This window comes from Brienomyrus brachyistius, chromosome 16 (genome assembly GCF_023856365.1).
Source record: "Brienomyrus brachyistius isolate T26 chromosome 16, BBRACH_0.4, whole genome shotgun sequence".
Classification (NCBI taxonomy): Eukaryota; Metazoa; Chordata; class Actinopteri; order Osteoglossiformes; family Mormyridae; genus Brienomyrus; species Brienomyrus brachyistius.
In genome coordinates this window covers 6,171,998-6,198,661 of record NC_064548.1, presented here as the reverse complement: position 1 = coordinate 6,198,661, position 26,664 = coordinate 6,171,998, and the positions used below count along the sequence as shown (strand labels likewise).

General features: G+C 42.3%; 1 protein-coding gene across 2 annotated transcripts in view; it reads right to left on the bottom strand.

The window, feature by feature from the left end:
• Nucleotides 1–3,829: 3,829 nt before the first annotated feature.
• The window catches only part of nlgn4xa (neuroligin 4 X-linked a), a 57,508-nt gene continuing 34,673 nt past the window's right edge, over nucleotides 3,830–26,664 (bottom strand). For both annotated transcript variants that reach the window (XM_048977946.1, XM_048977947.1), the window contains 3 exons: nucleotides 23,152–23,337; nucleotides 20,529–21,318; nucleotides 3,830–6,126 (listed from right to left, as the gene is read on the bottom strand). In XM_048977946.1, the coding sequence (XP_048833903.1) occupies nucleotides 5,277–6,126; nucleotides 20,529–21,318; nucleotides 23,152–23,337 (1,826 nt within the window). In that variant the 3' untranslated portion in view covers nucleotides 3,830–5,276. The remainder of the gene's footprint in view (nucleotides 6,127–20,528; nucleotides 21,319–23,151; nucleotides 23,338–26,664) is intronic.

Here is a 26,664-nt window from a genome sequence, read left to right as displayed (position 1 = left end):
AAGATATTTTATGATTTATTAATGGATTAACAAACATGAGATCAGTATTTCACTTTTTGTGTTAATCATTATTTGTTACTTCAGTAGTTCATAAAGGTCAGTAAAATTAACACACATAGTAATAAGTAAGGTAACTGCTCGAAATAAATTTGTTATCATGATTCATTAGTGATGAAGATGTTTTATGATTTCTACTTTGACATGGTATGTCATGGCAAAACAAGTATGCTTATCACCCTGTTTTCCCTTACTTGTGAAATGATGTAACCTTTTTTGGGCTCTACTGAAGGTATCTTCCCCTCAAAGGAGCAGTTGATCACAAACAGATTTTATGGAACAACCGATAGCTAGTGATTAATGCAATATCCCTTTTAAAGGCTGGTTGTTGCCACAAACATCTTACAATAAATAACGCTCAATGTCAACCAATATGACTACAAAGCACTAAGTAGAACCATAAAGATTGTAAATATTTTGAATGGTAGTACTTCTGCATAATTGTACATGTACTTGGCAAAATAAAGCTGATTCTGATTCCCATTATGAAATAAAAATGCAACAATGGCAACACTTACTGGAGAACTAAATTCCATTACCAGCATTTCTAAGCATTCAAATGTTGTGTCTAAATGCATCTTTCCCATCTGAATGCTATAGCTAGTAGGTTTTAGTCTTGAGACTAAAGTTTGAGTCTAGCAGAGAATTGCAAATTCCTACCTGCACTTTGCAGTTTAATACAAAAAATATGGTTAGGAATTTTTTCTTAGTCCACTGCTTTATGGAATGTTTCTCAATGTGATTGATGTCATTATTGCTAATCATACTTGCATATCACTACACATATGTGCAAATGATCCTGGGAATTATTAAAATGACCAGTAATGCCTCTAGGGGGTGCTGTGATATTGGTTTATATTTTTTTTTTGTTTCAGTGTAGAACAAAACATGTTTGTCTCAATAACCCTCATATGCTCTGGCGGAGATTTTTTTTTTCATTTATGTAACAGCTGCACATCAGAAAATCCCCAAGGCTCGGGGAACTGAAGGTTTATTTGCGAAAACAGCTACGTCTAATAGAAGTTTATTTAATCCTTCTCTATTATTTAGTAAAGCACAACACATCAGGGCAATATTTATATGTAGAATAAACTGCAACACACAGCAAGTCACTTTTGAAAAATAACAGACTGGTAGATTTATGTAAATTATGCAAAATATGAAATGAAAAAAAAATGAAATCAGATTTATTCCTTCAATGAAACGACTCTGAGGTCCAGTTAAATGGGAACCAGCAAAATGAATGGGCATATAACCTGAGTGGGAGTGGTTATCTCCCACATTAGACCAAGATTCGCAGCAAATATATTGCTCGTCTCACACTATGGCAATAAATCTCACTTTTTGATACTGATTTACATTATTCTGTTATTTCATCTTACACAATTGCACAGCTGGCCCAAGTGAACATGGAAACTGTGGAGTTCCATGCATATTCTGCGTGTGCAGAGAGCCTTTCCTCCCAACGCTTAAAGTCAGGCAGTTACAGTAGCTGAATCTGTATCTCTGCAAATGATTTTCCTTAGTGTGTGATTGTGTGTGAATGTAAACATTTAAACAGCAAATTACAAAGGCAACTGTTCTGTTTTAATGAAAGTAGTAGAAAATTAATCCCTGTGAAGTATAAGGTTCCACTGAGGGACAGTTTATCATTAATTTTCAGAAATGAGTGGTATTCAATAAAACGATAATATCTACAATAAAAGTTACAAAACAGTAGTGTGTGTGTGTGTGTATGGATTATGTTTATTTTACACACTGGAAACTAAGTGTTCCCCACAATGTAATAAAAGTCTGTTATTATGACATTGTGGGAACCAGTTTTCAGGTCCCCACAAAGACCTGTGAATGTAATCAAAAATTTAAAAATGCCAAAAATCTTGTACTTTGTTTGGTTACGGCTGGGGTAGAACTGAAATTCGTCATGTTGGGATTAGAGTTTTCCCCATAGAAATGTATGGAGAGTCCCCACAAAGATATAATTACAAACGTGTGTGTGTGTGTGTGTGTGTGTGTGTGTGTGTGTGTGTGTGTGTGTGTAAAGATAGACATGCGACTGGGGAAAAAGAGATGTGAATCTCCAGTTATCACTTAACTTCCTTTTAATCTTGAAGAAACTCACTGCGCTGGAGAAGTTACTAGGGCAAGTTTAGGACCGATAGCTTCCTCCATCGCCAGAACTCCTGGGGGTGTTTCACATGGAGGGGGGATGGGTGAAACTCACCCCACCCAATATCCAGAACAGTGGTGTTTGTTCTACCTAATAATTTCCAGGATTCTGCTTTTAAAAATATGAACACATATTTATATAGCTTACCAGCATGTTTCATATAAACGTTTTACACCAAAGTATAAGCAAATTAGCCCTTTATCTCCAGACCATAGAAAAAGTTCTCACACAGCACCCAGCTACCATACATAGATCTAATTGGAGGAACCTGGCTGCTCTGAACCAATCAATAATGCGTGACTTAATCCCGCTTGTACAGTAGTTGAATTTTTTAAAATTTAACATTAGCTATTTTTTTGACATTTTCATTTATGGGAAAAAAGTCATAAATTAACATTTGAGTATATTTTTTGGCATATTTACGGGAAATTGTAAAATCTACCATGTATAAGAATTATTTTGTGTCCAATATTCCTTTAGAAAGGGTAATAATGGTTTTCAATGTCATTGATATTGTCCGACAAACATTATACATAATCATTGTACTTGCTGAAACATGTAGGTCTTGATAAGCGCACCCAAAGCTCAAAATAATCATTATCCTGAACAATATCGACAATCGCCACATAACGTCTTTCATTTACAACTCTTCAACTGCCTTCCCTCCAAAAGGTCATCATAACATTAAATTCTTTGTGCGACACAGAGGGATCCCTATAGCTGTGCACAACGTGAGACCAACATTTTCCATTTTCATAGTTTCACAATAGCTCTGCGAAGGCTAGTTTATTTTTTATGATTCATTTGCATGTTTTGTATATCAACTTTCCCCCCATATACTCGTATATACTGTGTGTGTGTCTATATATATAAAAAGTGATGGCCTTCCTATGTTCATAAAGGCTTTATTAGCTACAGGGTTACCCTGGCCGATCTACATGCAGCACTGATGAAAATGCAGGCAGTTCTTATATATCTTTGTGTAAGGCATTTTTTATCGGTGTAGTCCCAACATACTGGTGTTTTATAGATAAATTGTTTTGAACATCATACACTGCTAAATTCTCTGCAGTTTTCAGTGTGGCCCCTTTCTTATAATGACATTTACTTTACATAACATTGTAAATGTTAGATATATTTACCAATCTGAGTGAAGACCACCATCGTGGTATATCTGCAAACCTCAATGGTGTTAAAAGCAAAGTCAAAAAACTAAACACAGCAAAAACCAAACTGAACAAAACAAATATTCTTGATATTTCAATAAATTCAGGCAACCCACATGGTGTCAACACAAAATGTAAGCTTGGTCCATGACATTGTTAAATAAATAAAATGCTAGTTTAAAATGGGGCAAGAAATCAGAAACACAAATCATATTATGTGGTATTATGACACATAATTTCACTCCTTTAAATACAGATGTCTAAATATTGTTTGCTATAGTGATGTGAGGTATAAAGAACTTAAATAAATCCCATTAACCAAACACAGACACAAACCCAATGTCATATTATGAAATTATATAAATATGTACATAAACACCAAGTTCGAAAATATTGTTGTATTTTATTAAAAATGCAGAAAAAAATTATACAGGTGTTCAGCCAGAAATATCTATCACTTAAGGCAAAACATAAATAAATATGAGAAAAAATGTATATAATATCCTACTTGAAAAGACTGTGTGCCTTAAAAACTGAAGAATTACTGAAGTTTTCTTTTTGTATACATAGGTTTCAGTCTACAAAGAATACAGTATTGTAATATTTGTCATAATTATAATATTTCTGCTTATTTGTGGATTTTGTTCAATTTTCTGGATAAATAAAAAAGAATCTGGGTTAGTTTGTCAGCTATTACTGTTATTATAATTAAAACTCATTCATTTTCTTTTAAACCCGATGTAATACAAGCCTGGCACAATACTACGTATTGCTAGCATATGACAATTTGAAATATCTAACCTACATTTCTTTACAAACATTGCTTACGTTAATACGAAAACCCACTGCCTTTTCCTAAATCATACAATGCTGGTAATTTTTAAGCGGAGGCAGTGTTTAGATTGCAAAAAAAAAAAAAAAGCAGGCCTTTAAAAACTATAGTGGCGCTTAAGGTGAAAGAACAGAAAGCATAGTGTGTGCATGTGGGCATTTGTGTGCATGTGTAAGCCCGTGGGTGAATGCATTTGTATGTTTGTGTGCAGTCACCGCGCACATACACAGCCATGCTGTCAGCCAAAGACAGCAGCTGCGTTTCCACGCCATTTAATTGTTATAAAGCTAAACGCTAAAACATGCAATATAAAATAACGGAAAATATGGTAATGGAAAAATTCAGCCATGGCCTGTAGGATATATGCTCCCAAGGAAATTAATGGCATCATATATATCTTTTTAATTTTTCTTGAAAATGAAAAAGTCAGACAAATATATTTACACACATCTCAACTTAATGCACAAGCTGTTTAAAAGCCATATATTAACTCAAAACCACAGTAAAATTATTTTATTTGTATTGTTTTTCTTTCTTCTGCTTTGTATTTGTGTTTACGCACGACTATGTACATTTTTTTTATTTTTACAAAGTCTCATAAATACAGTTCAGGCTGGGAAATTTTCACTTTGATTATGTCAACCAATTTAAATGCATAGTCCATTTAAAAATTCAAATTCTTTTTACTGTTATGTTCAAAACTCATCATATACAAGACAATCATTCTTGGTTGTTCTTGTCATTCAGTCTATGGCACATACAAAGCTTTGTGTTAAACTCATTATCACTTGCTACACACAGAAATATGTATGTCTTCTACAGAGATGTTATCAAATGAATGCTTGTTGATAGATTGATCCTTCCAGAGGCAAAAGTCTGAATTAAGGTGACATTCACTTGTCACGTTTCACAGGCAAGTCAAGTCAAACTCTGATATATTTCTTTAAGAAGGCTTGGTAGTAAAATAATATTTGACTATCTGTGATCATTCTGATTTGGAAAGCAATATTTGTCATTGCGGGCCTTGTAGAGTATAGTTGCTTGGATAGAGCTATACTCTTGTTGTGGAATGCCCGTGGGGTAGGTTAGTACTGTTTTGAGGCCCAGTAAAAGTGTTGAAAGTGTGCAGAGACTGCATTCCAGCCAAGGAATTGGGTATCATGTTGATGGTGCTGGACGTAATGAGCTGGATGTCGTCTGGGGATCGCCTCAGTGTCAGGGTGTAATCAGAGGGGCAGGTTAGCCTGAGTGTGTCCTGTGCCTGCAGAGACTCGCAGTCGTGGTCGTGCTCCAGCTGCTTCATCTGGAGAGACAAGATCTCTTCATTCTGGATGTGAGCAATGTCGTTGGCTGCATTCCTTTGCGGGCTGGGCCGCCGGTTCGACTCATGCCGCCGCTTGTCTTTCTTGTAGTAAAGGGCGGCAAAGGCCAAGATGTTGAGGAAGAGGAGTGAGGCCCCCACTGCGATCGTCACGCTGAGCTCCGTAGAGTAGTCACGTTTGTTCTCAATTAGGATGGGATTCTCGTCCAGCTCCCCTGATTTGCGCTGGTCAGTCACTTGCTTGGTGTTGGCCGGCGGGACACCGGGGTGACGAGTGGTAGACGGCCACGTCTTTCCTGGAAACCGTTTGGTGTATGGGAAGGGGGTCGTGTCTTGTGGGGGGATCTTCGTTGTTGTGGACACATAAGGAAATAGTTCATTTATATTGTGCAAATGTGGGACAAGCTCCAACCAGAAGGCAACCTTGGTCGCTCGGTAGTGATCCCTGACTCGGGGCTTCAGGCCAATATGTAGGTAGAGCTGGTCCTTCGGGTTGTACTTCGACCAGGCCACTTCCTCAAATCGGTTTGGCTTTGTATGGATGAATTTTGTGTCCTGGGGAACAGGCTGGTTTGGATCTCTAAAGAAAAAAAAGAAATATAATATTTGTGATTAATGCAATATGCTATAAAAAAAATTATATATATATATATCCAGCAATTATTTTAAGGTTAATTAATGTCCTTGATGCCTAGACTAATGAGACACAGCTGGCCCTCGTTATCCAGTGGAGGATGAAAAGACCAACTAGGCAGCTATAAAAAGTGTGTCTTTGGTGAGCTGCTGTGGAAGAGGTTTGTGATTGAGTGAGTTGTGTCTCTAATTTATGGTTGATTTAACATTTCATCTCACCAAATTATATCTTTGCTGTTTTGGTAGTGGGGCTTTAGGCTTTACAACCCCTTGTAGGATCACACATGCACATATCACAAAGCTTAAATTCCAGGTGGCCTGAGACAAGGCCTACCCTGGTACGAGAAGGCACACATCGACCTAGGCCCCAAAGGGGGGTTTGTGACCCCACACACACAGATAACAAGGGAGGCCAGCACTCCAACTTTTATTGCTCAAAGTTTTAACGACCTACAGAGAACAGAGTGGACCCCAAGGACAGGGGTCCCTCGACTTGGCACACAACCCCCTCCCCAGACATCCTGCCTTACATACCACTCACAGAACAGACCAACACCCCAAAGAAAGTTTCTTTTAAGTTTGGCTTTTGTATATCTGTATATGTATTTACTCTTGACTACTAGTCTTAATATACAGATATGTACAGGTTATGTTCGAATGTGTCTTAACTTTTGGAGATTCTTTTTCTTTGTTTGACAAACCTTCTCCCCCCCTTTTTCTTTGCCACATTCCTCGGCAACCCTTATCTGATCTTTGTATTCTACCATGCCTATCTAAGGGTAAGATGTGCTTATGACATGAGAATATGTCATATAATGTCTGTATAAAGGGTAATATCTGTTGAGGTACAACCTAAACCACCTGTACCATATACTGGTGTGAGTAATAGAACATAACATAATAGCATAATATAAGTAATCATTAATTAATCATCACAGATGGTATTTGGTGTGAACCGCTGGGCTGGTACGGCATGTTTGGTATCAAACCGAAGGAAAATCACTCCAGTTTCCAAATCTGGTCAGTGGTTACCACAAAAGTGGATATATCAAAAGTTACACCAGCCTAATGAAAATCACCATTACCAGAGAAGTCAGTCTGGTCATAAATCCCAAAAAGACTGATACCGACCCCCTTCCGAAGCCCGCCAAATGGATGGTCAGCCATTGGTCCAGGACTCGAATTCCTGGTCACTCCTAATCACGAACCTTACACTATAAAACCTGGCACCTCAGAACAAAGCCAGGAGAGAAAGGCGGAGAAAAAGAGAAGAAAACGGAGAAACAAGCAGCGTTCTTAAAGCCCGTCGGTGAAGACCCAAAGAACTGCAACTCAGCCCAAGCTTCACCAGAAGAAAGAACCGGAGGGACTCCACTCCAACAACCGCTGCAAACACCGCGCCTCCCTGAGAGCCATCACCCATCAGCTCATCAGCCACTGCAACCAACTGCAAAGACCTCCCTCTTTCCTGCATCCAAGTAAACCAACTTCCTTTCCTTTCTAACAACCTAAACTGTCCTATTCACCTGCTATATTCCTTTAGGTTTATAATCCTTACAAACTGCTTGCTTTGCAGAACAGTTTTTCCCTTTTCAGGTTAATCATTTTAAATCTGGTCATTGCATTTTCATGATTACATCGTTTGTGTCTATTCCGTTATTTCATGTTTATTGTTTGTTAGGTGTAATGTCTGTCTTATGTTAGTTGTAGGAATAAATGCATGTCTTTTTACACAACTTCAGCCTCCGTCATTGAGTGCTCACAATAGTCCCTGCCTCTGTGCGATCTGGCTACTACGCTCTGAAACCTCTAAACTCGCCTGAAATATCGCGAGACTCTCTCTCATCGGCCGTGAGGGGAGCTTCGCTACCGATCGTTTACATTACCTGGTGACGCAGCTCGCTGGACGAGCCCACTAACCCAGGTTATTAAGCGATACTGGTTATTAATGAATCCCATTTAAGTCTCACATTAACAGATATCGGGGATTCACAATTGAGTTTGGAGGAGCCGACCCGAATATTCGGCATAACAATTGGTTAATAATCAGCATTAAATAATAATTAATTAAAAGTTAATTAATTTCAAAACATATTGGTGGAGATATTAAAATTACCTGAGCTAATAATTCCTACATAATTGGTGGAGAATGTGGGTACAAGGTTTAAACTTATTGTGAGCACACAATTTAAACTTTTTATGACTGAACGTACAGTTGAATAAGCGCTACAGTGAACTGGTTGGAAAAGTTGAGGATTAATCGCACTCAGGGCAATCTGAAGGCATATAAGCGGGAACATACGGGCTTAATATAGTTATTTTTATTTCTGTTATTAGTAGTTATATTATTTTGTTTTATTTTTGGTTATTTTATTTTAGTTTATTTCGTTAAAACTGCAGTAAACCTTAACCCTATGTCTGACGAGATTCTCAGATATAGCGCGTTGTTTCCAGGATCGATTCGGACGAGTTTCTCCGTTTCCATATATCCTGGCAGAGATCTCTCTATTAGCGAACAGGAATTCTTGTTACGAGGTTCTAACCTGAATTCTGTTGCGCTTGGACTCCCTGAGATAAGACCGATAGCTTAGCTACCTATCAGGATCTTACTCATATGTGTGTGCCTGCTTTAGACAAAGCAAGTTTAACAGCACTTTGCGCTGCGAGCCAAGTGCGTGTGTAATTTGGAAATTGGGAGTCTCCAGTTCTTGAGACCCGCCGTGGTTTCAGCATCATTTGCGACGAGATATAGTGCACTCACTATTTAGATCCGTCGCCATAACGCGAGCGCTGTCTCGCTCCAGTAATTGTTTTAAGGGGTTAAACTGCGCAAGGCGCAGAAGGCCGCAAGCGGCATGTGCATGCATTAAACGTGTGTGTCACTCATCGATCGTCGGCAATCGCCTAGCCATCTCTTTGGTTACGAGTGCAGTCTGCGAACGCCACTCTAACCACTTAGAGGTCAGAGCCCTGAAGGCCTGCCTGACGCCAATTTTTTTTTGGGTCACCAGTGACCCTACCCCTTTAGGCTCACTTGCCTGGGACCCCCCACAAAGGGAGCAACGCCCCATTGAGCCTCTAGTGGTCAGTCATAGAACTACCACTCCATTTCGAAATTGCGCCTCTAGTGGTCAGGCATAGAACTACCACTCAATTTCGAAATTGCGCCTCTAGTGGTCAGGCATAGAATTACCACTCAATTTTGAAATTGCGCTTCTAGTGGCAAGCCATAGCAGTGCCACTCCATTGAAATTGCACCTCTAGTGGTCAGCCATAGTAGGTTAACATCTGAGTTGGGCCTCTGGTGGTCATCTGCGGTAATACCAACACTCATAATTGGACACACAGGTTCTTGCCTGAAAGCCTTAATCAACTTTTTAATTAACTTGATTACAACACATTAACATCTAATTAGGTTATTGCTGCATAACTAATTGATGTTTTCAATTGAATAAGAATCACAACTCATTGGGTTTGATTTCTGTTTTATCTTTTTGATTTATTTTAGGTCTTATTTCACTTTAGGCTTTTATTCACTCCCTCTCCCCCAACAAGGGTACTTGCATAGAAGTTCAACCATTATTAACAACAGTTAACATACACAATCACATCGGAGAGTCGTTTGGGTCTGATCAGTTGAGCTCTTCCTGTGCTAGGTGCCTACCATTCGCTCTCTGTTGGTTGAGCTTGTCTGTGGCTCTGCTGTCACTGCTTGCGATCATACAGTTTGTCAGAACCGAAGGGGAGTTCTCAGCAATTGGAAGCCCAAAAGCGTGCCAGCCCGGCTGCACCCACTGACTCATTAAGGGCAAGGCTGACAGGTACCTCAGGCGATCATTACAACTTTTGAGCAGGACCTCGTCTAGGGTGAGTTCTGAGAACGGCCCTAGCTTGGACTCTCACTAGGGTGGGTGATACCTGAAGGCTATTTTGCCAGCCTTGGTCGAGTCAGGTCTCAGGTAGTGCAGCCGATAAGCTGAGCCCCACCTGGGTTGTCTCAGTTGTGCATACAGAACACCCCCTTCCAAGTTGACATTGCTGGGGATCGGGGGAGTGGGAGCCGGACTCAGGCCTGCTTGGCTGGGATTGAGCTTGTGGGACGTGCCCCGTTCAGGAGGGACACCTGACAGCATTCAAACCTCTCCACCTGCATCACTAGCTTAACACCGCAACAATTCGGATAGGGACAAGTAAAGCAGAACCTGCTAGTGGTCCCCCTTCCGGTCAAAGCGGAGTTGTTCAACAGAGCCCAACCCAGGGGTAATCTGATCTGCAACAGCAAGCTAAGTTTGAATGCAGTCCCATTGCTTTTGAAGCTCTTGCTTCCCACTTTCTATTCCCAACTTCTCCTGTCATCTTCTGACACTGTCAGTAGTCACAGACCGACAATTTCCAGGATAAGGTTTTATTCTTTACCCCTGACTAGGGCATCTCTCAAGCCCTAGAGTAACTCACACTGTTCTAACCTGCAACAACTTCTCCCAGGGAGCAATTTTTGTTTGTTTATTTTGTCGTGGGTAACTATTCCCGTGGTTCACTACACCCTTCCAGTTACCCAGTGACAGGCCCCAGTTCTACTTTATTTTATTTTGTTGGTTTTATTTGTTCACCCAGATTTAGGTGTCAGGTCACCCACCTAGACAACCCCCAGTCTGAGTGTAACAGATTTATGCGGCCACCCTGCAGTTAACCAAGTCACAATGATCCACATGGAAAGCCCCCTCAACCAGTGGAAAGATTTGGGTACCTGGCCTGATGTTGTGACTTCCGACTTCCTGCCCAGTCATGCCGATCTCATACGGTCCAAAGCAGCTGACCAAATTGAAGACGACATCGCTGAACTAATGGCCATGCCACCCACTCAGAAATGCGGGAGTAAAAGGCTAACCAAAGTACTCGGCTCCCTCACACACAAACTTCTAGCCAGGCTGAAGATAAATGAAAAGGAAACTTCCCGTCTCCAGCAAAGGGTGCAAGCACTCCAACAGCAGGAGAGAGACACCCAACAACTTCTGGCCGAGACACAGCGAGATGCGGCCCAAGCTCAACATCGCATTGAGAACTTCGAGCAAGAACTCCAACAAAGAAGGTCTCCGTCCCATGAGGAAGAGGATACAGAAGAAGGCAAGACTCCTCAAACAAGCAAAAAGCTTCAACAGGCCTTGGAAGAGCTCAGAGCTGAAGCTGACAAGCAAGAACAGCAAGCCAGAGCCACCAAAGAGAACCCCGAAGCCAGACTGGACCAGGCCGAAACACTGTTGGACAGAGCCCACACAGAGCTCAAGAACAAGGATGCTCGGATCCAGGCCCTGGAAAACCATCTGGCTGAGGCACAGAGAAGCCTGCACAAGCTGACTCACCAGCTAATCAGCTCCCAAGAACAGCTCACCGATACCAGAACGAAACATCGAGCTGACACAGAAGAGATTGACCGGATGAGACAAGAACTAATACAGGCATATGAGGTGAAGTCAGAATTTGGAGCCTCCTACAATTCAGTGATGGCACCGACTTCCTCTCCAACAGTGCTGTTTCCCCCAAGGCACTCAGACCGCGTTCAAGGGACCTCTCATCGGGACAAGGTACCTCCGTGCCCATCACCGGACCTTGAGGAACCAAGTGCCTGGAAGGTCTCTCTCAAAGAAGGCATCCCAGATGAAACAGGTGTACTGAAGCGATACCAACACCGGGTTACCACAAAGGAGCTTGATAAAGTAGCTCGAAATATCGACATGTTTACGCCTGACCCCATGGGGGGCCACGACATTCATACCTACCTCCAAGACATTGACTTCCACCTCCAAAGACTGGACAATGTGACCAATGAAGACAGAGTCTACCTCATCAGGATCACATCCAGCCTGGAGGTCCGCAGCTTCCTGGATCGACAGCCCAGTCGAATCAAGGCCGACTCCAAGCTGCTACACGAAGCACTGATTCAAGAGTTTGCTGATCCTGAGTCGGAACAAGGTATCAGTGTCGCCTTGGATGTCAAACAGAGCAGACAAGAGACTCCCCAAGCCTACTACAATCGCCTTCGTCGGGCATATTTTGGGTCCAAAAATGAGGCAGACATGGAAGAAGATGCAACCTTCAAGGCTCTCTTCCTTCGGAATCTCCACCCAACCTTAAATCACTACCTTGGGCTCATGGCTTGTCCCCACACCATGACAAGTCAACAACTACGAGACCTTGCAATCAAGGCATACCACAAACAAAGAGCAGCAGCCGAGAAAGCAACTAAAGCGACGGCAGTGCTAAATCTTGGCATTACAGACTCCAACCTGGCATTGGAAGGTGGCCACCCTCATCCGCAACCACCAATCCATGACCGAGGTTGGACAGCAGCAAGCCACAGTGAGCGTTACCCTGGTCCGCCTCCACAGCAGTTGAAGACCCGGCCAGACCGGTGGGAGGCACAGCGCTCTCTTAACCAAGGGAAACCAAGACCCACAGAGCCTTGGAATAAGCGGGGAGATCGGCTAGGAAGCCAGTTCTCTAATCCAAGCTCTCCACTAAGTTCCCGACGGAATCAACCGCGGAACTGGAAAGACAGGAGGAAAAGTTATGAACCAGACTCGAAGCCTGGACAAACCACGGAAAAAGATGAGTGGGTTCTACTCCAGTTGCTGCGTGATTTCTTTGCTCAGCATCCCCTCAAGGGTCAAGAGGACTTTCGGAAGAAAGATCCAAAATGACTAGGACTGAAGCACAAAACACGCAGGACCCCACAATCCTCACCAGAACCCAAACCAGACAATGCCCACGGACTCCCATGGACGTCAGCCCCAAGCGACACTCAACAGCTATCGGCCTTCCCTACCAGAGATATTGGAACAACTGAAGACGTCCCACCTCAACTAGAAAAAGCTGCCGACTCAAGCCTGGTAAGAGCACCTGATGTTGCCGTCACCAACACAGAGCTCGATCAAGAGGATGAGCCCCCACCAGCACCTGACAACGCTGTCCTAGTTGTGTGCCGTGACTCAGAAGAGCACCACCCCTACTGTGGTGAGGCCTCACCAATTCCTGGCCAGGCCCTTGTGCCACAGTTCCTGGGAGATCTGGTGGAAAGGGGGGTAGCCAAGAAATTCTACCTCTCCATCACCCTGGAAGATGTTCTCACCCTGGAGGCCCTCATCGACACTGCAGCAGACATCACCCTAATGTCAGCCAGTCTTTTCTGCCAAGTGCAGCACCTAACCGCCCAGAAGAACAAAACCCTCCAGCCAAGGAAATGCTCTTTGGACGTGCAGGCGTATTCACCAGTGGGCACCAGGATGGATCACATGATACCCCTCAATTGGTCCATTGGTCCCATGAATGTAATGCACCCAGTATACATTTCCCAACTTGAGCCCATTCCTCTCCTCATTGGGAAAGATTTGCTGAACCGGTTCGAGCCGATGTTAGACTTCCAATGTCTGAAAATTTGGGCTCAAGTTATAGAACCACTGCCACTGTGGAAACCTGACGCAGCCACACAGGAATGTCAAACCCTGGCTGCATCCTCAGACCTCACTCCACACCATGGAGAGTACCCAGCTGGAGATCAGAATCGTGACACGAGAGACCCATGCCAGCACCATGACTCCTTCCTGTGTAGGCTGGACCCTACCTCAGGATCCTTCAGCCCCAAGATCAGGAAAGGCATATGGCTCCAAGGCATGGAAGTCACAGATGTGGTAATAACCATGGGGGTAGAAAAATATCCAGTGACAGAAGGGACTGTATGTGACATGGAGCTTGCTGGTGACCAACACCTGACAATCCATGCTATAACTGCCCAGCCTGACACAGTACAGTCACCCAGCTGCCACTACTATTCTCGGGAGGGACCAGCAGCACCCAGCATTTTGGACACGCCGACGCCAATGGAACCGTCGCAACACCACTACGTTGATGAGAATGTCTCTCAAGACATGATCACCATTTATGTAGATGGACGCGCATTCAAACAAAAGGGGACCCTGAAAGCTAGAGCAAGCATTCTGAGGCTCAACGACGACCTCGTCCCACCACAACAGCTCAAGCTCTGTCCTCACACATCGCAGTATGCGAAGCTGGCAACAATCTTAATTGCCCGGGAGGTGGCCTCCGAACATGGAGTAGAGAACCTGCTGATCTGCAAAGACTCCAGCTATACACGTCTCAGCTTCATGTGCTATCTCCCTCACTGGACACAGAATGGCTTCAAGACATCAGGGAACAAGCCAGTCAAACACCATGACCACACGGATGCACTTGCCAAAGCAGGAGCACTGCATGGTGATTCATGGGAGTTTTGTCCCCTCCCACCCACCCACGCTGTCCAGATCGTCACCCGCAGTCACAGCCGAGCATCTGCCCCACCGCCAACGATTTCACTGTTGGAACTTTCCCCTCAGGTTTCCAACTCTGACATCGTCTCCCTCCAGCCCACTGATTCTGTGCTCAGCACGGTCTGCGATCACCTCCGCGACCGCGCTGCGAACTCGATCTCCACAACTGACCAAGAATCCCTTCCTGACCTCCATCACCTGATGACGGCTTTATCCTCTCTTCATCTTGCCGAGGGCGTACCTCTTCATGTCCCTGATGCCCACACTTCACCACGGCTCGTGGTCCCTCAGGCACAAAGGGGGGTCATGCTACTGTACGCCCACGACGCACCCTGTGCAGACCACCGCAATGCCAAAACAACCTATGAGGCACTTAGTCAAGTAGCCTACTGGCCTAACATGCGACAGGATGTGACGGAATATGTGAAAGGATGTCTGGTCTGCTGCCAATTCCAACCAAAAGAAGGACAACTTTTCCAGTTCAAATCTCCCCAAAACCCGCAAGAGAGAAGAACAAAGAGGAAGGGAAGGAGAGAAGGTCACAGATAGGGTAGACCAATGTGGTGGGCTTGACTACTGATATCTGGGTGATCTTGATGTTTTTGTTTATCTGTTTGTTTGTTTTGATAACTTCTCATTTTCTTTGGTTGTTGTTTTTGGTAAGGACCTGGGGTGGCTCACGCGTGCCCGGGAAATTACTGAAGAAGATCCGGTTTTGCACTTTTCTTGTCACGTTTATTTCTTTACAATTGTCCTCTGGCCGAGAATTGTTGCCACTATATCTTTTTCCTGTCCCCTTTGCACAAGGGTGCACCACACTCCAAATCAGTCTTGACTCACCCCCTCACTCCTAATCCGGTCCTTATTTTCTATCCCCTTACCACTAGGATGACGCTGCCCTGCTACTAGCGTTACTCAGCCAGGAGGGGTGAGGCCCCAGTCCAAGAGGGCATCCCCTGGGCCTCCGTCAGGCATTGTCTTCCGGGAACAGCCCGGTCTCTTGATTACTAACTGTTGTACCCACATACAGCGAGTATTCGTCTGACGATGTCGACCGAGCCCATTACCTCCATGAGAGACGCCAAACGAGTGGGACAGGTGTCCGATGGACCCAGGATGCCATGCATCATGCTGCCGTGGACACTACCCACATGCTGGAGCAGTTACCCAACGACCGTGAACCAAGCTGAGTCCAATCGACTGCCCGAGAGGTTCCTGGACGCCTTGCTGGGAGCTGCGGCACCCTGTTCGACAGAGGGTTCACCACTCCTTGCTGTCCCAGAAGCCAGGGGCCAGCCCTTGCGCCTCCTCCCTGTCCATCCAGTCACTGTACCACCCAGAGTGCCAAAAAACGGGACCTTTCATGTGCCTCGTTGCATGTGGATGATCCTGTTTCAACTTCCGTCGCCTGAATGATGGCAATGCCATCATCAGCCGAAAGGGGGGGATATGTAGGATCACACATGCACATATCACAAAGCTTAAATTCCAGGTGGCCTGAGACAAGGCCTACCCTGGTACGAGAAGGCACACATCGACCTAGGCCCCAAAGGGGGGTTTGTGACCCCACACACACAGATAACAAGGGAGGCCAGCACTCCAACTTTTATTGCTCAAAGTTTTAACGACCTACAGAGAACAGAGTGGACCCCAAGGACAGGGGTCCCTCGACTTGGCACACAACCCCCTCCCCAGACATCCTGCCTTACATACCACTCACAGAACAGACCAACACCCCAAAGAAAGTTTCTTTTAAGTTTGGCTTTTGTATATCTGTATATGTATTTACTCTTGACTACTAGTCTTAATATACAGATATGTACAGGTTATGTTCGAATGTGTCTTAACTTTTGGAGATTCTTTTTCTTTGTTTGACAAACCTTCTCCCCCCCTTTTTCTTTGCCACATTCCTCGGCAACCCTTATCTGATCTTTGTATTCTACCATGCCTATCTAAGGGTAAGATGTGCTTATGACATGAGAATATGTCATATAATGTCTGTATAAAGGGTAATATCTGTTGAGGTACAACCTAAACCACCTGTACCATATACTGGTGTGAGTAATAGAACATAACATAATAGCATAATATAAGTAATCATTAATTAATCATCACAGATGGTATTTGGTGTGAACCGCTGGGCTGGTACGGCATGTTTGGTATCAAACCGAAGGAAAATCACTCCAGTTTCCAAATCTGGTCAGTGGTTACCACAAAAGTGGATATATCAAAAGTTACACCAGCCTAATGAAAATCACCATTACCAGAGAAGTCAGTCTGGTCATAAATCCCAAAAAGACTGATACCGACCCCCTTCCGAAGCCCGCCAAATGGATGGTCAGCCATTGGTCCAGGACTCGAATTCCTGGTCACTCCTAATCACGAACCTTACACTATAAAACCTGGCACCTCAGAACAAAGCCAGGAGAGAAAGGCGGAGAAAAAGAGAAGAAAACGGAGAAACAAGCAGCGTTCTTAAAGCCCGTCGGTGAAGACCCAAAGAACTGCAACTCAGCCCAAGCTTCACCAGAAGAAAGAACCGGAGGGACTCCACTCCAACAACCGCTGCAAACACCGCGCCTCCCTGAGAGCCATCACCCATCAGCTCATCAGCCACTGCAACCAACTGCAAAGACCTCCCTCTTTCCTGCATCCAAGTAAACCAACTTCCTTTCCTTTCTAACAACCTAAACTGTCCTATTCACCTGCTATATTCCTTTAGGTTTATAATCCTTACAAACTGCTTGCTTTGCAGAACAGTTTTTCCCTTTTCAGGTTAATCATTTTAAATCTGGTCATTGCATTTTCATGATTACATCGTTTGTGTCTATTCCGTTATTTCATGTTTATTGTTTGTTAGGTGTAATGTCTGTCTTATGTTAGTTGTAGGAATAAATGCATGTCTTTTTACACAACTTCAGCCTCCGTCATTGAGTGCTCACAATAGTCCCTGCCTCTGTGCGATCTGGCTACTACGCTCTGAAACCTCTAAACTCGCCTGAAATATCGCGAGACTCTCTCTCATCGGCCGTGAGGGGAGCTTCGCTACCGATCGTTTACATTACCTGGTGACGCAGCTCGCTGGACGAGCCCACTAACCCAGGTTATTAAGCGATACTGGTTATTAATGAATCCCATTTAAGTCTCACATTAACAGATATCGGGGATTCACAATTGAGTTTGGAGGAGCCGACCCGAATATTCGGCATAACAATTGGTTAATAATCAGCATTAAATAATAATTAATTAAAAGTTAATTAATTTCAAAACATATTGGTGGAGATATTAAAATTACCTGAGCTAATAATTCCTACACCCTGAAAAACTATTGTGACTTCTTAGTATTGTATAGTACAAACAGAAATACCACTGTAATTGTACCAAGCAAAATATATAAAGAGACTCCAGAAGAGGCTGATGTTTTATTAAAAAAAGGCAAAAATAGAACAATAGTCAATTACATCTGTGTAATTTGATATTAGGATTATATATGGCAGTCAAATAAAAACACTAAAATTTACCAATATAAGAAATGCCAAATGAAAATGTTACAAAAAAACTTGCCAGCATTCATACCCAAATGTAGTATTTTTATTTATTGTTTTAAATAGTTGAACTTATTATGTCCATCCATCCATTTTCCTTTGAAGGGTCATGGGGGTCCGATCCCGGAAGCTACAAGTGCAGGGCAGGGAATAACCCAGGAGGGGACAGCAGCCCATCACAGGGCACACTCACCATTTACACACACAGTCTGGCAGCTCCAATTCACTTCAGTATGATACGGAAAGAACATGCAAACTCCACTACAGCCAGGGCAGAGACCTGAACCCTGGTCTCAGAAGTGAGAAGCAACAGCGCCACCATCCCACCCTTATTTACCAAGCCTATGAATCACATTACATCTGGGTATCATATCGTATAATTGCCCTTTGTTTAATTCAGGAGGTCAGTGAAAAGACTAGGCTCTATTTACTGTACAGTCAGGTAAAAATCTCCCAGCATTTTCTACAAGGATTTAAACTCTACATGGATGTCTACTGTGAGGTAAACCATAATTTTTGTGCTACATGTTTAATCTTCGGATTGATATCCATGAGAGAATTTTTTGTGGTGTTTAGAAACATTTTCCATACAAACCGTTTTACTGTATTTGTATTCTCAGCATGTAGGTGTATGCATTAAAAGGAGTCAATTTCTTTGTGAAGCTCAGAGGGAGAGTTAAAAAACTTCTGTGCTAGAACTAATAATTAAAATTACTTATTTCACATAATACTCTGCAAACCAATTTCCCCACTATTACTGTAAGTAATTAAGCAAATGCAATTATGATGAATTTCACTGTATCCTTACCCATGACCAGAAGGTAAGACCACTGAAGCTCCAACTACATGCAAAAACAAAACAACTTGAAAATGTACATTAAAAGGCAAGGTTGCCATTTGCTCATCTAAAAGTAAGTTAAACAAAGATATATTGGAAAGAGAGTCAGCAGCTCAGACAGTAGAAGCCAAGAGTCCATGTTGAATGTGGAAACTGATTGTTTCAAAACATTTTATAGAATGCTGATTGGTTTTTAAATGAGCCAATTAAATGTCTTTGGTTAGGTGTACTTTCAGTAAGGTCTTTTAATTAGGATTTCGGTGTTTAGAAATGTTCCACTTTCCTGCTTTAACTGCTATAAGGCAACTTTTTAATATCAACAAAAGCTCTAGAGCAGCTATATTTGATGATAACCCAGTTACACCTTGAATACCTTGGCCTCAAATCTGGCGCAAGCTCTTTGTAGGCTTATGTCATGTTTCCTGCCCTGCTCTAGTTCCATACCACAGGCCAAATCATTCTGATAGGAAGACCTGGACCTGGTAATGGGCAGATGACTGGTCTCAGGACACAGACTGATGGGTCAATAAACAGGCAGTAGTCAGATATTGACAGGGGAGTAGATAAACATCCCGCCCCCCCCTGAGAAAATATCACCACGGGCTGCCTGCTCAGGTTGGCAATTTCAATCTCTCAGTTGATTTTACCGAGCGGGGGGGATTTTGGGGCCCCAACACAGTGCTGGGTCTCCTGAATGTGTCCCCTCCGAAGCCGCTGGATATTTAAAATGAATTGATGACTTTTGTGTTGCTGCTCTGACTTTCATTTTCTGCTTTATAATTTAGCTAATTACTGTCACTTAGTATTAACTCAAGCATGGAGATATTAGAGTGTTGCATACACAGGCAAAACCATTCCTGCCTTACGCTAGCGTGCAGTAGTATCTTAAGGTAGCCTGCTAATCTAAACAAGAATTTAAAAAGGTACAATATTTAAACAGATGCTATATGTACTGTAATCAGCTGGTGAAGGTTTAATCTTGTGAACTTCAGCATGATTTTTGTTATTTATGTGCAGCAAATAAAGTTTCAGATGGACTAAAGATTTAGGGAACACGAAGGCGATTGTTTCGAAGTCTACCTGGGACATTAGTGAGATTGATATTTCTTTTTTAATTCACCTCTACTCACATGCTAGCTGTTCCCAGAATCACATCATACAACCACTTTTATTTAACCCAAACAGGTGTAAGATACTGTATATTTGACCGAAAGACCATTACTATACATCTTATATTCTATAGTAACTGCAAGCAACCTGTTTCCTTGGGGACCTCAAATGTCTTGGGAAGCGTGTTTGTGTGCTTGTTCATTTAGTTATAGAGGGGGCTTGAGTTTTCACTGGAAGTAGGGGACCAAAACCTACCCTTTTTCTGTGTTACTGTGTGCAATAGATCGATATTCCCTCCAAAGAGCCCTCTTCCCCTACTAGGACAGGTTCCAAACAGTGTTTATGCAAGATGGATGGATGGACAAATTAAAAATAGATATTCTTAACTGAGACAAATCTAACAATTGAATCCAGCCATTTGCATACATACAGGGCCTTGTCAAACCCTTGGTTGCTTTTGATAACAATTGTATAATTGTATGCAACCTGAATGTTGCACAGCTGAAGAGTGAGACGAATGCACTATTTGACTCACCCTGTTTTGGCAAAGTTGGTCCAGTAGGTCATGACCACAGCACTTAGCATCACATCATTCTTGGAGAAATTGCAGTTAAACAGGTCAGTTGGGCCGATCATAGGGATTCCGAAGACATATGGAACCTCGTCTCCATGTGCTGAGTCGGCCCAGCTGGGCTTCATGTCACTTTGGCAGTGATGGTAAAAGGCATAGAAGTAGGTAGGTGAACCATACTGAGCGTGTAGGTCTGCAGTAGCCACAGCCGGTGCCACCCACTGGTGGTCTGTAAAAAGTGCAACCAGTGTTTTCCTCCTGGTTTCTGGGTTCTCTTTGTCAGCCCAATCTGTGTACATGAATTTGATAGTTTCCCGAAGGGTGTCCTTCCCCTCTGGGTAGCCGTACAAGTGATCAACAAAATCAGAGATGGCAAAATCAAAATCATTAGCAGACACACCGTCCTCGCTGTCCACGATTCCATCCACAAATTTAAATCCCTCTCCTTGGTTGACCCCCAACATGATGTCATAATTCAGGAACTCCCCTTGTTCCATCAATATCTGTGGGTCATCAGGTATTACATCCCCGTCGATGACAGGTCCAAAGGCGATATGGTACTTTGCAGGAGTGATGGACTGCTCTGTGAGCTCCTTGTAGTTTTTGGTTTGGAGACATTCCACTAAGTTAATGGTGTCAAGCATGTTGCAGCCAACCTTCTCTGCCAACATCCGGGTGTATTTGGCAGGCTGGTAGTTCACTGCCCAGCTGGACAGAGCTGTACCACTCTGGATGATAGCTTTCTGGAAAAGATCTGCGGGATGGATTGACCAATAAAACATGAACACCTGACAATATATTATTAATTAAAAATAAGTTGGATGCTTTGCAGATTGTACAATAATGTCACAATTTAAATGAAGCAAAATAAGCCACATATGTGGGTGGCATGGTGCCTGCGACTGACTGGAATCCAGTCTTGTACCCTGTGTTGTCTGGGATAAGCTCCAGCACCGCCCGCCCCCCCCCCCAAGCAGCCCCCACCCGCCATGACCCTAATGATAAGTGGTTAGAAGATGAATGGAAGTAGCCTACTAAATAGTCTACTTTAATCAATTATGTAACTAAATAATTTATGACTATCATTAAATTAATTGCATTTATATTATATATTACATATAAAATCAGTACAAAACAACCTTAACTAGGTACAAAGTTGGTTTAACACCATTCAAATTATACGAATTCCTGAGTGATAAAATGTGAAATTCAATCAATTTAAATCAAGGATAATTAATTAAAAGTCTTGCTTCAACAAAAACAGAGAGAATCTCATTTCATTCTTTTACACTAAGTATAGAGACTCAGTGGCTCACAGCAAGGATGATGCTATTATACAGAATAACTCATCCAGTGTTGCATCTCTCACCAGAAAAAGCAATCTGTAGATGGATAGAACTCATCCAGTGTGTTTAGAATACATCATTAAATCATTCTAGCAGATCTGGGGTTGACATGCATGCCAGAGTAGGTTTATATCTTAGGAATATGTTTTTATGTTAATGCTTCATAAACAATCATTCTCAATAACAAAAAACTAGTTTAAACAAGGAACCATTATTATGACTGTCAATATTTAACATACATTAACATCTATTTTAAACAAAATGATACAATACAATTTTAAAATTCCATTGCAATTGTTATGCCTTAACAATAAATTATAAACGCTACATTTAAATATGAGGCGAATGGTCTACATATTGTCCACGGTATGTGATTGTTTGTATATGTGTGTTTGTGTCTGTGTATGGGAGTTAAGGTTGTCATTGTTGGGATTAGGGTTTTCATAGAAAGATGGTCCACACAAAGATATGAATACAAACATTTGTGAGTATGTATGTGTGTGCGTGTGTTTGTGTGGATTATGTATACGTTACATTGTGGAGACCAAAGGTCCTTGTGATAAAAACCTATTTTTGATGTAGCGGGGACCAATTTTTTGGTCTCTACAAGAGGAAACCTCAATTTATAAAAATCTGTAACTGTGATCCAAAAACTGTAGTGTCAGAAGTCTTGTATCTTGTTTGGTTAGTTATGGTGACTTATACAAACATCCGTGTGTGTGTTTGTGTTCAAGGTTGGCACACTGTCCAAAGTGTCCCCCTGCCTGGTATCCTGTACTGCCTGGGATAGGCTCCAGACCCCAGTGGGACCCTGTGCTGGATAAACACGTGGAAGATGGATTCAGGGATAGTATTTAATTGTGAAGTTCTGTTTTTTTGGAGGGAGGAATGAAGATAAATAAAGGTACCCATCCCCCCTGTCTCCCTGCTTCATATGACCTTTGTTTCTTACATATTACAATGTACAATAACACAATATTGAATTTTAATGGAAATAGACAGACATGGAAAATTGCTTGAAACCTGCTTTAAAAACCTAGCATGCTGTCAAGGTCCATTGACTTCTGAAAAGCAGAGCTGTCAAGTTAATTGTTGTTTTAAAATCCATTTTTGTAAGATTATCAGAAAAAAATACTTGAAAGTACAAACAACAATGACTACAGGCTTTGTGTTATAAATATATTTTGTTTATATTGGCATCATATATCATGGGCTCTCTGTAGACAGGGCTATTTACCCACCTTCTGAATAGTGAGAAAGTGTCAACAAGCTGACACAAGACGCTCCAGCCCCAGATCCAAAGATGGTGACCCTTTTAGGATCCCCTTTAAAGGCTTGTATGTTTTCTTTGATCCACCTCAATGCCTGAATTTGGTCAAGCAGTCCATAATTTCCTTTTGCAGCCTGGTCACCTGTGCTCAGAAACCCTGAAAGCAAAAGAAGAAAGGAGAACTTAAGGGTGAAAAATTCCAGTTCGTGACTCGCTGGAATTAAAACAAAGAATAAATCTGTAACGGTTTTGCTCTCCAAGAGCTAATTACCTGCACCAGTACACCATTATTGTAAGGAATAAATAGGGAAACCTGCAAGTCAGCATCGGATTTCGGCAGGGGTGCCATCTGATGTCAGGCCTCCACTGCATCTGGCTTTATAATGGGTAGGACACGGGGGTGATAGGCCTTTAGGACAAGAATTTAGTAGAAGCCGTGGTATTTGTACTTTATATTATAGCTCAAGAGGGGTGGCATGATGGTGCAGTGGTCAGAAATGCTATTTCACACCTCTGAGACCTGCCAGGGTGATGTTTGCATATTCTCCCTGTGTTTCCTGTGGTTACTCTGGTTTCCCCCACAGTTTAAATACAGGCTGAGGTGAATCTGAGTTACCAAGTTGCCCGTACTGTAGATGTGTGTGTGTGAGTGAATGCTATTTGAGTGAATGGTGTGCGTGTGCGAGTGAATGGTGTGTGAGTGAATGATGTGAATGTGAGTGAGTGGTGTGTGAGTGTGAGTGAATGGTGTGTGAGTGAATGGTGTGTGAGTGTGAGTGAATGTTGTGTGAGTGAATGGTGTGTGAGTGTGAGTAAATGATGTGTAAGTGAATGGTGTGTGAGTGAATGTTGTGTAAGTGAATGGTGTGTGAGTGAATCGTTTGAGCGAATGGTGTGTGAGTGAATGGAGTGTGAGTGAATCTTGTGTGAGTGAATGGAGTGTGAGTAAATCATGTGAGTGAATGGTGTGCGAGTGAATGTTGTATGAGTGAATTGTGTGTGAGTGAATCGTGTGTGAGTGAATGGAGTGTGAGTAAATCATGTGAGTGAATGGTGTGTGAGTGAATGTTGTATGAGTGAATTGTGTGTGAGTGAATCGTGTGTGAGTGCACCTTGTGAGAAGTTAGTCCCCCATCCTGGATTGTTCCCTGCCTTGCACCTGGGATAGGCTCTGAACCCTCCACTACACTGAATAGGTCAAATGGTTACAGAAGATGGATGGATGGATTTTAGCTGAAGTACAACATTTCCGGAACTGGGTTCCTTTTCCATACACTTTTTGCTTTACAAAATTCATGAATTTTTGGACACCAGTGGTAACTGATTATCATGTAATGGGAGACAAATAAAAAAATGGAAATAGTAATGAAATTTAGATTTTTGGTTAAACAATTAATTCAATTGCATAATCAAAAAGTTGACATTTGCCACACAGCGAGACAAATGTCAGCTTCTACTACTGTTAGAGCATGGAGGTCCGAACTGATCATAACACAGGCGTGTTATACATGAATGACAAGATAATTTGAATGCATGTCGAGTGTTATTGTGGTCCCCCTGTGCCTCGCTGTCATGGGCTCTGGATGACAGGCCCCAGTGCAGGCTGGGGGATTAGCTCTCCTTGTCGGTCAGAACAAAGCGGATGAAGAGGATGGAGTCCCATGACTCTTGTAGCCAATGAATCTGGTTAGTCATAGAGGAATGGCAGGGACAGCTGGTGGGAGATTACAGGTCTGTCTCAGCGTGCCCACAAAGGCACTTGCAAGTGAACCGGCACGGACATGGAGCCCAGCTCTGTGCTCCACGCATGGCATGCTCCTAGGAGATCAGTGGGAAGGTGAAAGCTTAGTGACTTGGGAAGTGAACAATACACCACACTGTGGACACCATTAGCAATCTCTCCTGAGAAAGTGTATTTTCATATTACTTATTGTGCCTGTGCTGGAATTAATATTATTTACATGTCAGATGCTGCAAGTGCATTCTTTTAAAATATGCATTCTGCCTTTTGTTAATTAAATATTTTTTTTATTTACAATTAAACATTAATTATATGTTTCTCAGTGCACTCTCTGTTTATACTGATATTCATTATAACAGTGAGAGGCATGAATTATTTACATCAGACAATGTTAAAAGCACAGACTAAGCACCCCGGGCTTTGAAAATTATGTTTGCACACGTGACATTTTCTGAGGCTTTCAGCACACGTTTTGGTCCTTAGAAATGCATGGTTGCTTCTAAAATAAAGGTAGCTAAGTAGGTAAGAAGGATAATCAGTTAGTACAGGTGTCCAACAGTTTTGTGCTTGTTAACAATGTCTTTTCTCCTTATATTTCACTCTGCCTTTTTTTTGACGGGATTCCGTTTCAGGAAACCTGAATCAGTGATGCAGTCATATTGCACTAAGGCAGACTAATCCTGCCCACATCCCAGTATTAATTGCGGGATGGCAGGAGTTCGAGATAAAATGTAGGTCACCTCTTTTATTTTTTTCCCCACAAAGACAGCAGTATGAGTGAGTTTGACACTGAAGGCCTTTTGGTGATACTAGCGTTCACATGGGTATGAAGACATTTTATGTAGTATTACACTCCCAATTACATACATAAATGTCTAGACATCAAAGACAAAAGAGTAAATGTTAAATGTTTTATATATATGTACATGCCAGTGAAGAAATATGCATGATATCAGGTGAAGTTCACCCAATAAATTTATGATATGGCTTCTGGCCTGTTTTCTCGAGAGTAACATAGAGTAGGTTAGAGGAATTCATATGAATAATAATAAATAGTGCATCACTGATACAAATTTCCAGACTTTTTTCCATTATTGATACTAGTCCATTTTCATCCTGACACACTCAAGTTGAAATAACATATCAATCACTGGGATATGGGAGAGAGGCAAACAAATACAGTATATCGCAGTTATCAAAGTGACTATTCACATTCTGGAAGGTTACGCAAATACACTAACACTAAACATTTTATTGGCTTTATGGGAATCAATCTGCAAGCTTAATTTCTGTAGTCTAATTTAAAAAATTGTAAAACCAACCTTGAAACAAATTCTGTGAACATAGTAAATGATAAGGGTCAGTAACTGAGGCAGAGTTTTGTGTGGCTTCCGCACAGCTGGAGTTTGTCACAACTCAGATTACGCTCAGTGAGAACTAAGAGAAAATCACTGCCGCTAAAATACTTAAATACTGTAGCCTCATGCAATGTTTTCTTGGTTCCTCAACTATTTAATCATGCATTGATAATGCAGTGAATAAAATAAAATTCATAAATACAAAAACTAATAAGACTGCAGTACCAATACAATATGAAAGCTGTGTTTAGGACTAGGGCAGTTCTTTATATGGGATTGGATTTTGTAAAGAATGGTGCCTGAGTGGGTTCCTAATGTCCCAAAATGTGTTTATATCCACTGTATATCCCGCTGATTTCTGAAACCTAGGAGAAAATGAGACTGC